Here is a 15,423-nt window from a genome sequence, read left to right on the forward strand (position 1 = left end):
GCTAGTTCTCCTCTCCACCAAAAGAATATTAAATATGCTGGAATATTTCGAACCACAGAATTTTATTTTATTACTTTTTTTATTTTTTAAAGTTTATTTATCTTAGAAAGAGAGACAGAGAGAGAAAGAGATAGCATGAGTGAGGGAGGAGCAGAGGGAGAGAGAGAGAGAGAGAGAGAGAGAGAGAGAGAGAGAGGATCCCAAGCAGGCTCTGCTGACAGTGCAGGGCCTGACATGGAGCTCAATCCAACTACTATAAGATCATGACCTGAGCTGAAACCAAGAGTCAGATGCTCAAATGATGGAACCACCCCAGGGCCCCTGGAGCCACAGAATTTTAAATGCCAATGCTCCATCCATAACTCTTCGTGGAATTTTGGGTAAGTCAATTTTGGATAAGTTAATTGACCTATTAACTTCTTTCCTATAGAAAGGAGGGAAGCACCAATATTGCACAATATGAGGAGAAATAAAAGCGGCATTTGAAAAAACGGATTGCTCTTCTCTCCTCTAATTGCAGGAAGGGTCTCGTGATGTAACCAGATAGGTGCAGAAGGAAGAATGTAAGTCTGATAGTTCTCCTTAGGATGTTCTTCCTCCTAGGACTTTCATGAAACGATCATCAAAGCACTGGGACTGCATCCCATTGGAAGAGGCAGTTTGGCACGGAGCCCCGTTCCACTGCTTCCCATCTTGTCTGCCAGGTGCACATGGGCTCTTCAGCACTGGCAGTCTGCCAAAGGCTTTTGGGCTACACTCTGCTTGCCTAGGTTGGCAATGCAGCTCGTGATTAGAAGCTAAACATATATTGACTTAATGAATCACAATCTCCCTCCCTCTCTCACTTGCTCGTGCATGTTAGAAAAGTCCTTCCTGGACTGAAGGATTTCAGCTAGGCTTTTCATCAACAGGGCAAGATGGGGCTGAGGAAGTTGGTGCCTCTTGGTGGGAGTAAATCACAGACAGAATTTAGGCTAAGGATGTGGCCAAATGATGGAGGGGCAAAGACACCGACGTAGGAAGAAGGCTTCCCCACCTCCACTCTAGGGAACAATATCTCTTTCTGGCTAATTGTATGTGGGAACAGACAAAGAAAGCCATTCATCTGCAGAACTTCCTATCTCTACCTCTTCCAGTTCTTCTCACTCCGTCCGCCCCCATCCCTTCCATCCCTACCCAGCTTCTCAATGCCATCTGCTTCTGCACCCAAGACTCATGCGACAGGACTCACTTCTTCGTCCTTTATTTAGGGTTGAACTCTGGTGGCAATGTACCTTTCCATTCCCAAATCCCTCAGCCTGTTATCCCAGCACCACTGAGCCTTGCCCCACAGAGAACCTGTTATTTCTAGGAGGAGAATAAAATTCTGTCGTTTATGTTTGTTTTATGGTGTCTGAAACGACAGTACAAAAACCACAGCTCTTTACAAACAGTAAAATAATAAAAGAAGGCTTCGTTGGACTTGGAGACATTTCATGTCTCATAAAATAATATAAAAGCTAATAAAAATACATATCACATTTCATCTTCACTATATTGGCCCTTTTACAAAAAGATCTGTTCACTACTGGGTCAAAACTGCCACAGAAGTTCAGCAAGCTCCATGCAAATATGTTCATGGTATTATTACTATTACTATTATTATTGTTATTATTTTTTAATTTTTTTAATGTTTATTTATTTTTGAGAGAGAGAGAGAGACAGAGATAGAGCGTGAGCGGGGGAGAGGCAGAGAGAGAGGGAGACACAGAATCTAAAGCAGGATCCAGGCTCTGGAGCACAGAGCCTGACATGGGGCTCAAACCCACGCACGAACCGTGAGATCATGACCTGAGTTGGAGTCAGACGCTTAACTGACTGAGCTACCCAGGCGCCCCTAGTATTATTATTATTAATTATTCAGAGTAGCACTATTTATCCAAACAATTTAGGGAATGTTTGCAGTTTTAAGCCACATAAGGCTGAATTTGGGCAAGTGTCTATCAATAAAGATAGGGTTATTAGAGATTTTTAGTCACCGCATTTTTTTTCTTCATCTTTTTGGTAGATATACACATTGTAAGGTCATGGACATCTCTGCGACGGGTTACCTGGTGAGGACCTCTACACTGTACAAGAGGGCCTGCAGGGATGTCGCGAGAGCAGCCGTGGCCGCGATCTCTTCTCGGGCAGCAGGCACCGTCTCCACTTGTGACGTCTGCCTCTTTAGCTTTTGTAGGTAACAGGGGACCAGAGCTTCCAAGACCATCAGCATCTGGAGACTTTAATCAACAGAAAGGCAACCAAGTCACATGTTACATTCTACTGTTATTGGCTGTGTCATATTTAGGAACGTGGAGGAATGAAAAGCCTCGAGAGTGATGACTGATTCTAGGCGCCCTTCCCACCCCACCCAAGTCAAGAGTAAGTAGAGCAGCTGGAAGTTTGATCAACATTAATTAATTAATTAATTGAGCATCTAGTAAAAGGTGATGAAAGTCTGCTTGCCTTTAGGGAGAATATGACCTAGTGGGGAGGGGAAAAATAGCATATAAACAACTCGTTGAAAGAACAATAGAATAATTGGTGGAGCTATGCACCCTATTTAGAGAAACAGGCATCACAATGATCAATAAAGCTTCCACCCAGGGATTTGCTGACAGTGATTTTTTACCTGAAACAAATTTTACCCAAGATAAAACCCTTCCCTGGGAGGCTGGCTTCTTAAAGTTTAAGCAGTTTTCAAGAAAGAGTCTGTGGAAATAGCCACTGTGATGCAGGTCTGAAAATAGCTGCTTACTAGAGTGAATAATAAAAAATCTCAAATGTATTTCTCTAATAAGAAACCCATGTTAAACATAAGTACATAGAAACATTGAAGGTAAAAGTAAGAACAAACACCAATCAAACTTATTATAAAGCTATAATAGCTAAGACGGTGTAATATTGGTACGAGTGATGAGGGATGGAAGCAAAAAATGTTCACCTTTAGTCCGGAAGGCTGACCTATAGCCTGCATAGTTCCGTTAAGGATCAAATACACAGTGGTCACTACAGTCTTAAAGGGTTTCATGACTGCCTGTGTGCTTCATCAACAGTTAGTGTTGAACTAAATGGTAAGCACCAGAGAAATCTTGCAAAAGTAGTTTTATGAGAAGTTCGAAGAAGACATTTATGATCTAATACTCCCTGCATGTCCCTTCCCCCCTGAGCACTAAGCCTATAACAACCACCTGCATACAGCAAAAAGCACAGCTTTCTGCCCACAGGTCCTGCCCCTGTGCTACTTAAATAAACCCACTAAATTGCACCATACAATGTCTCAAGAATTCTTTCTTGGAATAAAACAAAAAAATTTTTTTTTTGTTGGCCATTGTGCTCCATGGCCCCACAACACAGGAAAGACAAATAGACGTATGGACCAGAATAATGCGTCTGAAACAAATCCACAAATACTTGATTTATTTATTTATTTTTTTTAAATTTTTTTTTTTCAACGTTTATTTATTTTTGGGACAGAGAGAGACAGAGCATGAACGGGGGAGGGGCAGAGAGAGAGGGAGACACAGAATCGGAAACAGGCTCCAGGCTCCGAGCCATCAGCCCAGAGCCCGACGCGGGGCTCGAACTCACGGACCGCGAGATCGTGACCTGGCTGAAGTCGGACGCTTAACCGACTGCGCCACCCAGGCGCCCCCACAAATACTTGATTTATAACAAGGATGACATTGCAATGCAATGGAAATGCTAGTCTTTTCCATAAATGGAGCTTGATCTATTGTCTATTAGTATTTATATGGAAAAAAGAAATCTTGACCCTTACTTTACACCATACCTTACATTAATTTCAGATGGATTATCAATCTGAATATGAAGATAAAACAAATAAGGCATCTGGCAGATAATATAAAGGGACATATTCATAATCTTGAGTTAGCCAAGATTTCTTCAGAGGATACAGAAAGCCCTAAGCAATAAGGAAAAGAGTGGTACGTTGGACAACATTAAAATGAAGAACTCTGTTCATTGAAAGATGATGTTAGGTAAGTAAAACCATAAGTCAAAGAGTAAGAGATGTGATTTGAAATACACATAACCAGTGGTATGCTGGAGTAGGCATGTACCAGGTCAAGGAAGCCTACATATGCTTCTGATTCCAACCCCAAGGTCAATGTCATGCTGCCATCTTGTACTCAGCAATTGCTACATGTTGGCAAACTAGCAATGCTGTGTGTCAGGGACTTTCTTCCCCCAGGGAACTGGTTGTTAAATGTTTACCATCACATCAGTCCATATAAGCTAAAAAGTACTCACATCTGACTCTTGAGAGTCAAATTATCAAATTAAATAATTAAATCATATCAAATTAAAAAATACTGATAGTCTCATTTAAAAATGGGTAGAAGACTTCAAGAGGTACTTTGCAAAAGTAGATATCCAAATTTCAATAAACATCTGGAAAACTTCCAAACCTTTCAGTTTGCAAGAGGGAAATAGAAATTAAAACCACAATGAGCTCTCACTACAACCCAACAAAATGGCTAAAATGAAGACTGAGCATCAAGTGCTAATGAGGCACGAGAGTACTAGAACGTTTATACACCACTGGTGGGAATGGAAATTGATACAACCACTTTGGAAAACTGGTAGTATCTCCTAAAGCAAAACATACACATATTCTATGACCTAGCATAGCATTTCTACCTACAGAAATACAGATATGTGTGCTCACAAAGACACACGCAAAAATGTTCACTGCAGCACTATTTGTAATAGCTTCAAATTAGATATCACACAAATGTCGGTCAATAAGAAATCAATTGTGGCATAGACACTAAATGAAATATTACCGACGAATGAAGAACAAACTATGGTTATACACAATTATATCGGTAAATCTCATGAAACAGTAGTGAATAACAAAAGTCGGGCATTAAAAAGTACTTATCATATTTCATTGGAATAGGGTTCAGAAATAGGCAAAGATGATTTGTGGTATAGGATAGTGAGCATAAGATGTTCAACCGATTGAGCCACCCAGGCGCCCGTGGCCTTTTAATATTAGAGAATATTTATGCATTTTATTATTGCAGTGTCTTGATGTTATCACTTCATCTCACTGCAGAGCCTCTGATATACCCTGTTAACAAAGTACTCAGACACACTTGGAATGGAAAATAGAAATAGGGAGTATTTTTACACCCAGGAATACAGTGGACTTGGAGTTAATGTAGGGTTTCAATCCTTTCTCAAGGCTTTCAAGGAGCTGCAATATTATAGGAGAAGCCCAAGGAAACTGGGAGTGAGTGAGGGCTACAGCCACACTTCTAGTTGACCACAGGCATAATGTTTAATCCGCATTGATTAACACAAAAAAAGCTGGGAATCTTAGGAGGGGGATGTTTCTTATTCATTCTTCATGTAGAAAGAGTTCAATTAGTATGAATCCTGTTTCCTTTTTGCCCCTTTACTCATCCTGTTCTAGGGCACAGGGGAAGACCAATCTAAGGGGTAAATTGATAAAGATACACTGCCAAGATCAACCCAGTTCTTTCCTTCTTTCTCGAAGAGTTGCCAACATAGTAGGACTTCTTTCCTCCATACTGTGAGTTTTTAGGGTGGTCCTGTGCCAAGCTTAATCCTTATACCCAAAATATGATAGCAAATAACGTGGGACTTTGTTTATGAGTTAGGTATTGCAAGAAAAGATCAAAGTAGCTTGAGAAGTTGAGGGACAGATTACCTAATATCAATATCACTGGGGAGGAGGGCCAGAGGATTGATTAAGCCAGCATCAAGGAATATTTAAAGGAATGTAACTCTATTATTTTTAAATATCTATACTACATAACGGGGCTATCCATGATTCATTTGAATTTCTGTCTCTGCCTTTAAAACACGTATTTTAATAGCAAGATGGGACTGGCTTTCATTTCGCATATTAGTACATAAACCAGACCAGAGCCAACATCCAGGAATTGGGATGACATTTTCCATGTGAATCCTTTGGATTCCTTACACTTGGAAAAATGACAGGCAAGATTTATATTCTTGTTCGTTGTATGACAGGAGTTCTCACTGCTCCTTGAAAAGCATCTTCTTTAATAGTTTAAATGTCTGCTCTGAAATTTTGTTTGCTATTAACATATATCACATATTGGGGCAAAATTTTCTAAATGAGACTAAACATTTTAGCTGCTGCACAAATTCCAAGTTTTAGGCAATTTTAAATTAATGAGGATTTACTATATTTTCCAAAGCCTGTGCAATGACAAGTTTCCTAAATTTAGGTTTTGAAAACATACATTACAGAATATTAGAGGATGATATGAACAAGCATAACTTTTGTATTCATTCAATTTTATTTCCTTTGCCATGTTTACTTATCCCAAGGCACAGAACAAAAGGCTGCAATTACCTTCTGAATGACTCAGGAGCATATGCCACCACAGTAACACACAGCTTAATGGCCTCACTTATAGAGAAGGTCAGGTCTTCATTTCCATAGCAGAAATCTGAGGGGACAGAAGGTTAAGGCACAAAATCAAAGTGCATTTTGCCAGGGACAAAGAAGAGATTCCCACTCTCAACATTCCAGTTATATTTTGTAACCATTTCCTCGCCAGACTTGAATCCTAAACCGTGAACATTATTAATTTCTTCATCTAACAGGACTGGAAACTCTGTTTCCTACTTTTGAATAATCAGATGATAAATAAAAGTGCCTTTTGGGGGGCAGTTTTTTAAAAAAACAATTTTCCCTATTAGAAGCTATCAAGGGCATGTAGATGTGTAAGGTAAGACAGGAGCCTTTCTCTTTGATTTACCTCTAGTTCTATACATTCCTTGATAATAAAGACCATTTTAGAGAGTTGCTCACCTAGAATTGCCCGGAAAACCTAATTTCCTGAAAACAGCAGAACTACAGAAGGGCAGTATGAGGTATCAGTTTAATACAATTTTCATGGTAGAGAATTCCTTACTCTTTAGGATTTTCAAGAAATTTAGGAAAAAAAGGAGAAAGGAAATGTACTCATTCAATTTATACCACTTTTCCATTTATTTTTGCTGTTTTGATTTAGGTTAAAATATTCAGTATGGAATTATTAAAAAAAAATTACAGGGGCGCCTGGGTGGCGCAGTCGGTTAAGCGTCCGACTTCAGCCAGGTCACGATCTCGCGGTCCGTGAGTTCGAGCCCCGCGTCAGGCTCTGGGCTGATGGCTCAGAGCCTGGAGCCTGTTTCCGATTCTGTGTCTCCCTCTCTCTCTGACCCTCCCCCGTTCATGCTCTGTGTCTCTCTGTCCCAAAAATAAACGTTGAAAAAAAAAAAAATTAAAAAAAAAAAAATTACAAAGAGACAAAGAAGATCAGGGTAAATTCTGTTTTTACCTAACGACTTAAGAGGCTTCTCAGCTTTGACCAGCTCTAAGATGTCTAATATGTCAGTGGTCTCGCCCTCCAGGGACTGCAGCAGGTCGAATAGGCACTGAGCTGACACACCTTTGCTGGGCCCATTATTGGCCACATCCTGAATAAAGAAAGGCAATTTTAATTTATTGATTCCCACCTCAGCACTAACATGGTGTGATCAGGAATTCAAATTTCAATAACATTATCACTGACAGCAATTACATTGATCCGGTATTTAGCTCACACAATCCTGCATCCAAAAATGCTACCATATGATTTTGGAGTAGAATCCCTGACTTTCAAGGATTCTATTAAATGTTAATCTGGTACAAAAGAGATATTTGTGGAAACTCCTAAAAATAGAGCAGTATGTAAACTTCCAGAATCACTCATGTAAATGTTTCCTCTGGTCTGTGTTGGAAGGACTCTGCATTCCCAAAGGAACTTTCCATAACATATTAGTTGAACACTTCAAATACGTTTGGGGAAACAGATGCTAATTTTCACAACTCTGGGCATTTTACAGGTCTTGTTTGATAATATAATTCCAAAATGGAGATATCTGCCAACTCAAATCTATTTAAAATGGTTTTGATTCATCCATTAAAACAACAAATCCCTATTAAATTCTTACTATGTGCCATGCACAATTCTGTATACCAAGGTTGTAACAAAACCAAACCAAAAAAGACCTACAAGCAAAACAACTAAAACAAACCAAAAGCAAACAGAAAAACAGGTGAAGGTCTTGTTTTAGCGGAGCTTAAATTCTATTTTGGGGTATGGTAGAGAAATGTAGTAGTGAAACAAATACGTGTATGATATGCAATACGGCATGAGTGTTCTGAAGAAAAAGAATAATAAAGCAGGGTAAGTACTAGACAGTGATAGGAATGAGAATCAGGAACTCTTCCTTTTGCCACATTCTATTTTCTATCTTTTTATTAATTAAGTATAAAACTGGAGAGTTGGTCTATTTATATCTTACAGGCTGAGACGAGTGTTGAAGAAAAATGAAGAGAAATAATACGTGATATTCCTATCACATTGGTTGAAGAACGAGAGCTGAGACACTGATTATACAAATGGACAATATAAATGAGTAGCCCATATATAAAAATAGAACACTGATCAAGAACCTGTAGTAACCTACTCAGGAAACCAACCCACTGTCCACAGTAACTAGCCAGGGAAGCTAGCCTGCTACAAGTCAGGTTACTAGGAAGTCAGCCTACTAGCTCTAGTGGAAACCAAACAATAACCCCTTTAACCATTGGCTCCCCAAAAGGCCAGGACTTGATTACAATTGACAGCTTCCCTAATCCTTGTCCCTTCTTCCAACTAGACCAGTCAGAGAAAGCCAAATATGTACCCCTAACCAATTGCATAGGATGTGCCCCCCACCCCCTGCCTTCTAGTTAGCCTGCTTACAGCTCCCCCACACCCATGGCCTCCAGTCAGGGCATATCTGAAGTCTTCCCTTTTCTCCACCATAAAATCTCTTACTCCTCTGTCTGCCTTTGAGTCTTTGCCAAGACACAAGTCACAGTGGCTAACTCCATTGCCGTAGCAAATTCTGAATAAAGAGCCTTTGCTTTTTTTCATTTGGTCTACATTTATTTCCAGAGAGCCACTTACCGGAAACTCCAGGAGAGGGGCCACACTAGCAAACAGCTGGAGCACAAATGGCTTCCGGTGTAGAATGTAGAACTGGTGGCAGGCAAATTCGATGGCTTGACGCAGCTGGGGATTGCTTTCATAGTCAGAGTATACCTGTGGGAAAAATGGCATATATTCAGAAAATGCCTTAACAGCATATCAGAGTTGTGTTTACTTTTAAAACTCATAGCCACGGGATGTGTGGAGGAAAATGGCTAAATTTAATAAACTGGTTGATGGGAGTAAAACAGTATAATCTCTCTTCAGAGAAATTTGGTAATACACATGAATACACTTTTTCCCAGGGAGTTTGTGACCAGGAATTTATTTCAAGAAAGGAACTGGGAAAACGCACAAAGATGGATATACAAGAATTCCTGTTGCAAATTTGCATATAATAGTGGAAAATTGGAAACTGCTTAAATTATTCATAAATTGGGATAGATTAAATAGATTATAGTATATGCATGTAACAGAATATTATGCAGTTATTTAGAAATATGCTATAGCACAAAATGTAGCTATGTGAAAAAATGTCCATGATATTTTTAGTGTTATGTGAGAAAAGTAGGTAACAAACTTGAATATACGGTATGATCCATATGTTTTTTTTTTTAAGTAGGATAGAGTGCCAAGATTTTCAAGAAGTATAAACAATGGTTATCTAGGAAGGAGGATTATAAGTGATCTTTATTTTCTTCTTTAAACTTTATTTTCTGAATGTTATAATGAGCATTTGCTTTTGGTAATCAGTAAGAAAAGTTATAGAAATAGAGAAAATTCCAACTATTTAAAAATAGGAGAGGCCTGATACTAAAAGAAAACTTCTTGCCCCTATAGGTTGAACAAATTCTACTTTGCACAAGCATGTATTACTTTTATAAATTTTTATTGAAATTTCCATAGTAGAGAATTAGGGTGAGCCCCTAGGGTTTGTTTGAACTTCATCCAGTACTCCTAAACCTAGCCAGATACACATTAGACAGGAGTACATGGAAACAATTTCTGCTGAATTCACCTCCTCCAATCTCAGCATAGTAAGTTTAATAGCAACAGAAATCTCTATTCAGATAGAGATCAGAGAATCTCTCAGGAGAAACATCAGCTGAATACTTGCTGTACATTTGAATAAAAAGAGCAGTGATTCCCAAATTTCTAGGGCACTAGAATCACCTGGAGGTCTTGTAAAAACCCAGGTTAATGGGTCCTGACTCCACTGTTTCTGATTAAATAGAGGGTGGGACCCAAGAATTCGTCTAACACATTCCCAGGTGATGTTGGTGCTCTGGTCTAGAGACCACACTTTGAGAAGCACTCACAGAGTGGCTAGAAGAAATGGGAAAGCAAATTCCAGGTCTGGGAGATCTGAGGATAGAATGGATATCTTAGGATATTGTGACCTTTTGGAAATTTCTGGGGAGATTTCATTTGGTGCCTTTGCTGCCACAAAAGAAGATAATTCTATCATTAAAAAGGTTTACCACAGATCTTGTTGACCTGCCATCTGGGCAGTTAATTATGTGTTAGAAGAGTAGAGCCATGGCACCTGCAGCATGGTGGGCAGAATCCACTGGTAGCCACTGAGAGAGAAAAGGTGATTGAAGTGCACAGCGCTGTTGATGACGGTGGCAGCGTACTGCCTGAGCAGGGCACTGTCTTCTGGGTGGAGGATCAGAGCCCCATTGAAAACGTTGAGGAAGAGCATGATTTCATCTCCCCAGGGAAACTCGCTTGGCATGCCCAGGAACATCTCCTCCAGGAGCTGGATCCACAAGCTTTTCTGAAGAGTGTCGAGGCCAAACAGCTCCTTCCCAGCTGTGAGAACATGAAACAGCAGAGACAGAATTAGCCCCACACCAATCCTGTCAGCGTGGGAGGGCAATCAAACCGGAGGATGCTGCTGTTTCCCATTTGCTCCAGCTCCGGGACGTGAAGATAAGATGCACTGCTGAAACACTTCCCAGCACACATGGCTGGCGCTGGTATCACACTCCCTAGTTCTCAAAGGACTTCCATCATCACCTCTTTGATTCAACTCTGTAGGCAACACAGGGCTGGCATTTGCAGCGTGTTGCTACTGAATAAGCAGTGGCTTTGAGGAAAAAAAAAATAGGCTGTTTCAGAGAGAAAATGGCAGGGTTGGGACTGCGTCTAGATCTTTTAACTCCTGGACAGACTAGAGCTCTTTCTACTATTTGTTCTGGAGCTTCTGAGTGAAGACACTGAACACTGGGATGCTAATTGAAGTGTCTCAAAGGAGTAACATAGTAAGGTTTCAAAACAAGTTTCTTTTTGTCTGTCTCGGGCTCCCTCTCAATTCAGGTGTAATTTAGATAGAGTAAAACATGCACAGATCTCAAATATAGAGCTTAGTGAGTTTTGGCAAAAATACACACCCATGTGACCAACATACCAGTCAATACATAGACCATTTTCATCACCTCAGAAAGTTCCCTCAGGCCCCTTTCCAGAAAATCCAGCTCCCCTATCCCCATCCCAGAAGCAGCCACTGTCCTGATTTCTGTAATTAGTTTTGCCCCTTTCTGAACGGCCTATGAACACCCATTCTTCACTTAGTCAAGTACTTCCTTAACAATACCATACTATTTCCTTCAACTGCTTATGATTAGCTTAGAGGATGGGTCTCAAAGTTTGATCCCTGGAATAACAGCATCAACATCACCTGGGAACTTGTTAAAATTCAAGTTCCCGGGCTCCATTCCAGAACTACCGAATCAGAAGCATGGGAGGGTGGAGCCCAGCAATCTGTGTTTTGTGAAGTCCTCCAGGTGATCCTGATGCACTCAAGGCTGAGAAACAACGGCTTAGAAAACTGTCTGCTGGTTAAGAGGCTTTCCAGCTGAGGACAAATCCAGGGCTTGGGAAGCCCAAGGGAGGAAATGCTTTCCTCCTGATACCTTGTGGATCACTGAAGAGTGAAAATTCAGCGTCAATAGCACTTCGGGGGAATGAGGGTAGTCGGAGGAGGTCTTCCTGGAGCATGGAGACGTGAGACTGCTTGTGGGCTGTGGGGATCTTCTGGGTCAGGGAGATGAGAAACAAAACCCGCCCAACTTCCTCCAGCTTCCGAGTGAACACCTGGCAGCAAACAAAGGCAGGAGTAGAGGAAAAGTAGAATTAGCAACTCTGATATTAAAAGGAGTGAAGAAATTGAAATAAAATATTTAATAGCAAACGGGGCTGATAAAAAATTAAGGGGAGTGGTGAATTGAGAGAGAAATGTTTTTTTTTCTTTACCACATAGAAAGAGCAAACAATGCTTGATTGACTCTCACTTCCTGTCTCCGTCTGCTCCACAGAAGGAAGTGTTTCTTACGGGGTTTGCAGGCTGGGGGAGCACAATGCAAGCATTGTCAGGAATAGTTCGATATTAAATAGAGCCCATTTGTTTGGATGGCATAATATGGAAGATCTTTTACAACAGGAGCCAGTCAGTTCCAAGTGCCTCTACCATTTCCACTGATGCCTTAAGCTGTTTCTTGTCAGTCTGGGTTTTTCTCTTAAAAAAAAGACTGAAATGGGATCCAGGAGAAACCTATCTTGGGACACAGCTGATGGGACTAGATGGCATGGACATAATTCTCTTGGATCCTTCTCTTTGTTCCTTATCTATTGATGATCTGTGAGCAGAGGGTGTGGTCCATAAGCAGTCGGAGGCTGCTAAGGAAATTCCCATGCCAGAATCATAAGCCTGCATATCACTCTCTCCCTGCAGAACTCAGGAAGAAATCTTAAGATTCCAACTTAGAGTGTACGTAGAACAAGAACCTCATTTTGTGCTATTTTTAAAAACATGTTCTTAAACATAAAGAGGGATACACTAGCAAAGTGCTATTATTGATTATGATTTTAATTCTTTTGCGGCTAAAATCAAGGGCTGGGATAATTTGGGGAAAGTCATTCTAGAAATGATATATACTTAAGATCTTGCAGTTTTGGAGCTGCCATCTGACCTCGCACTCCCTCGGTTTCAGAGGTGCACCCAGTCTGACCCCAGACACAGCCCAGGAAAGGAAGTGCCTGCTGTCTGAAAGCACCTGACAGAGCAGCTACAAAGCTAGACTCCAGGAGGGACTTATGGCCTCCAGAGCCTGCGAGAAAGCAGCAAGCTCAGGGGAGCTCAACAGGCCAGTGTCAGACAGCCCACTATGATCTTGCATTTGTGCCTGGAATAAAATCAAGAACAGGATGACTGAGGATAGAGCTCTAACAGTCCCAGCAGAGAAAAAAATAACCTTGCGTTTTTTCGGAAGGAAGATGGCGGCGTAGGAGGACGTTGGGCTCAGTGCATCCTGCTGACCACTTGGATTCCACTCACACCTGCCTAAATAACCCAGAAAACTGCCAGAAGACTAGCAGAATGGACTCTCCAGAGCCAAGCATAGACGAGAGGCCCACGGAAGAGGGTAGGAAGGGTGGAGAGGCGTTGCATGCTACATGGACTGGTGGGAGGGAGCCGGGGCAGCGGAGGGGCAGCCAGCCCACCCTACAAGGCAGAGCCCCCAAGTCTGGCTTGCAAAAGTGGAGGGGCCAGGCGGAGTGTGTTCTGATAGCCAGCAGGACTTAACATCTAGAATGTTATAAGTCAACAGCTCTGCTCCGAGAGTGGGAGGGCTAGAGGACAACGGGAGGGAGAGGTGTTGAGCCCCGGAAGACAGAGCTCAGCTCGGCGGGGAACAAAGGCACTGGCCAGTGCCATCTCCCTCTCCCATCCCCCAGGCAAAATCCCAAAGGGACCAGTTCCCATCACGGAACTTGCTTGCACCACGCAAACACCCAATGCTGTGCCAGACCAGTCTGACTGTGGCCCCAGCAGTGGGCTGGGGGCAGACATTAGGTCTGACTGTGGCCCCGCTCACTAACGCAAGTTACTATAGACAGCACAGAGGAAGAGCCCTGCAGTTCCGCGCCACTCCAGGGACTATCCAAAATGACGAAATGGAAGAATTCTCCTCAAAAGAAACTCCAGGAAGTAGCGACAGCTAATGAACTAAACAAAAACGATTTAAGCAATGTAACAGAAAATTAATTTAAAATAATAGTCATAAAATTAATCTCTGGGCTTGAAAAAAGTATAGAGGACAGCAGAGAATCTATTGCTACAGAGATCAAGGGACTAAGAAACAGTCATGAGGAGCTAAAAAATGCTATAAATGAGGTGCAAAATAAAATGGAGGCGACCACAGCTCAGATTGAAGAGGCAGAGGAGAGAATAGGTGAATTAGAAGATAAAATTATGGAAAAAGAGGAAGCTGAGAAAAAGAGAGATAAAAAAATCCAGGAGTATGAGGGGAGAATTAGAGAACTAAGTGACACAATTAAACGCAAAAATATACGCATAATTGGTATTCCAGAGGAGGAAGAGAGAGGAAAGGTGCTGAAGGTGTACTTGAAGAAATCATAGCTGAGAACTTCCCTGATCTGGGGAAGGAAAAAGGCATTGAAATCCAAGAGGCACAGAGAACTCCCTTCCGATGTAACTTGAATCGATCTTCTGCACAACATATCATAGTGAAGCGGGCAAAATACAAGGTTAAAGAGAAAATTCTGAAAGCAGCTAGGGATAAACGTGCTCTAACATATAAAGGGAGAATGATAAGACCAGTAACGGATCTCTCTACTGAAACTTGGCAGGCCAGAAAGGAATGGCAGGAAATCTTCAATGTGAGGAACAGAAAAAATATGCAGCCGAGAATCCTTTATCCAGCAAGTCTGTCATTTAGAATAGAAGGAGAGATCAAGGTCTTCCGAAACAAACAAACACTGAAGGAATTCATCACCACTAAACCTGCCCTACAAGAGATCCTAAGGGGGATTCTGTGAGTGAAATGTTGCAAGGACCACGAAGTACCAGAGACATCACTACAAGCAGGAAAACTACAGACATCACAATGACTCTAAACACATATCTTTCTATAATAACACTGAATGTAAATGGAGTAAATGCTCCAACCAAAAGACACAGGGTATCAGAATGGATAAAAAAAACAAGACCCATCTATTTTCTGTCTACAAGAGACTCATTTTAGACCTGAGGACACCTTCAGATTAAGAGTGAGGGGATGGAGAACTATCTATCATGCTACTGGAAGTCAAAAGAAAGCTGGAGTAGCCATACATATGTCAGACAAACTAGACTTTAAATTAAAGGCTGTAACAAGAAATGAAGAAAGGCATTATATAATAACTACAGGGTCTATCCATCAGGAAGAGCTAACAATTATAAATGTCTATGTGCTGAATACGGAGGCCCCAATAATTAATTATAAATAATTGTCATAAAACAATCAAAACATAAGCAACCTTATTGATAAGAATAAGGCAATTTCAGGGGACTTTAATACTCCACTTA

General features: G+C 41.1%; 1 protein-coding gene across 3 annotated transcripts in view; it reads right to left on the bottom strand.

Annotated features, from left to right (window-relative positions):
• UNC80 (unc-80 homolog, NALCN channel complex subunit) overlaps positions 1-15,423 on the bottom strand; it is a 228,118-nt gene that overhangs the window by 43,722 nt on the left and 168,973 nt on the right. For all 3 annotated transcript variants that reach the window (XM_047871278.1, XM_047871276.1, XM_047871277.1), the window contains 6 exons: positions 11,969-12,149; positions 10,597-10,865; positions 9,030-9,164; positions 7,371-7,509; positions 6,398-6,494; positions 2,091-2,261 (listed from right to left, as the gene is read on the bottom strand). In XM_047871278.1, the coding sequence (XP_047727234.1) occupies positions 2,091-2,261; positions 6,398-6,494; positions 7,371-7,509; positions 9,030-9,164; positions 10,597-10,865; positions 11,969-12,149 (992 nt within the window). The remainder of the gene's footprint in view (positions 1-2,090; positions 2,262-6,397; positions 6,495-7,370; positions 7,510-9,029; positions 9,165-10,596; positions 10,866-11,968; positions 12,150-15,423) is intronic.

Source organism: Prionailurus viverrinus, chromosome C1 (assembly GCF_022837055.1).
Source record: "Prionailurus viverrinus isolate Anna chromosome C1, UM_Priviv_1.0, whole genome shotgun sequence".
In the NCBI taxonomy this organism is placed as follows: domain Eukaryota; kingdom Metazoa; phylum Chordata; class Mammalia; order Carnivora; family Felidae; genus Prionailurus; species Prionailurus viverrinus.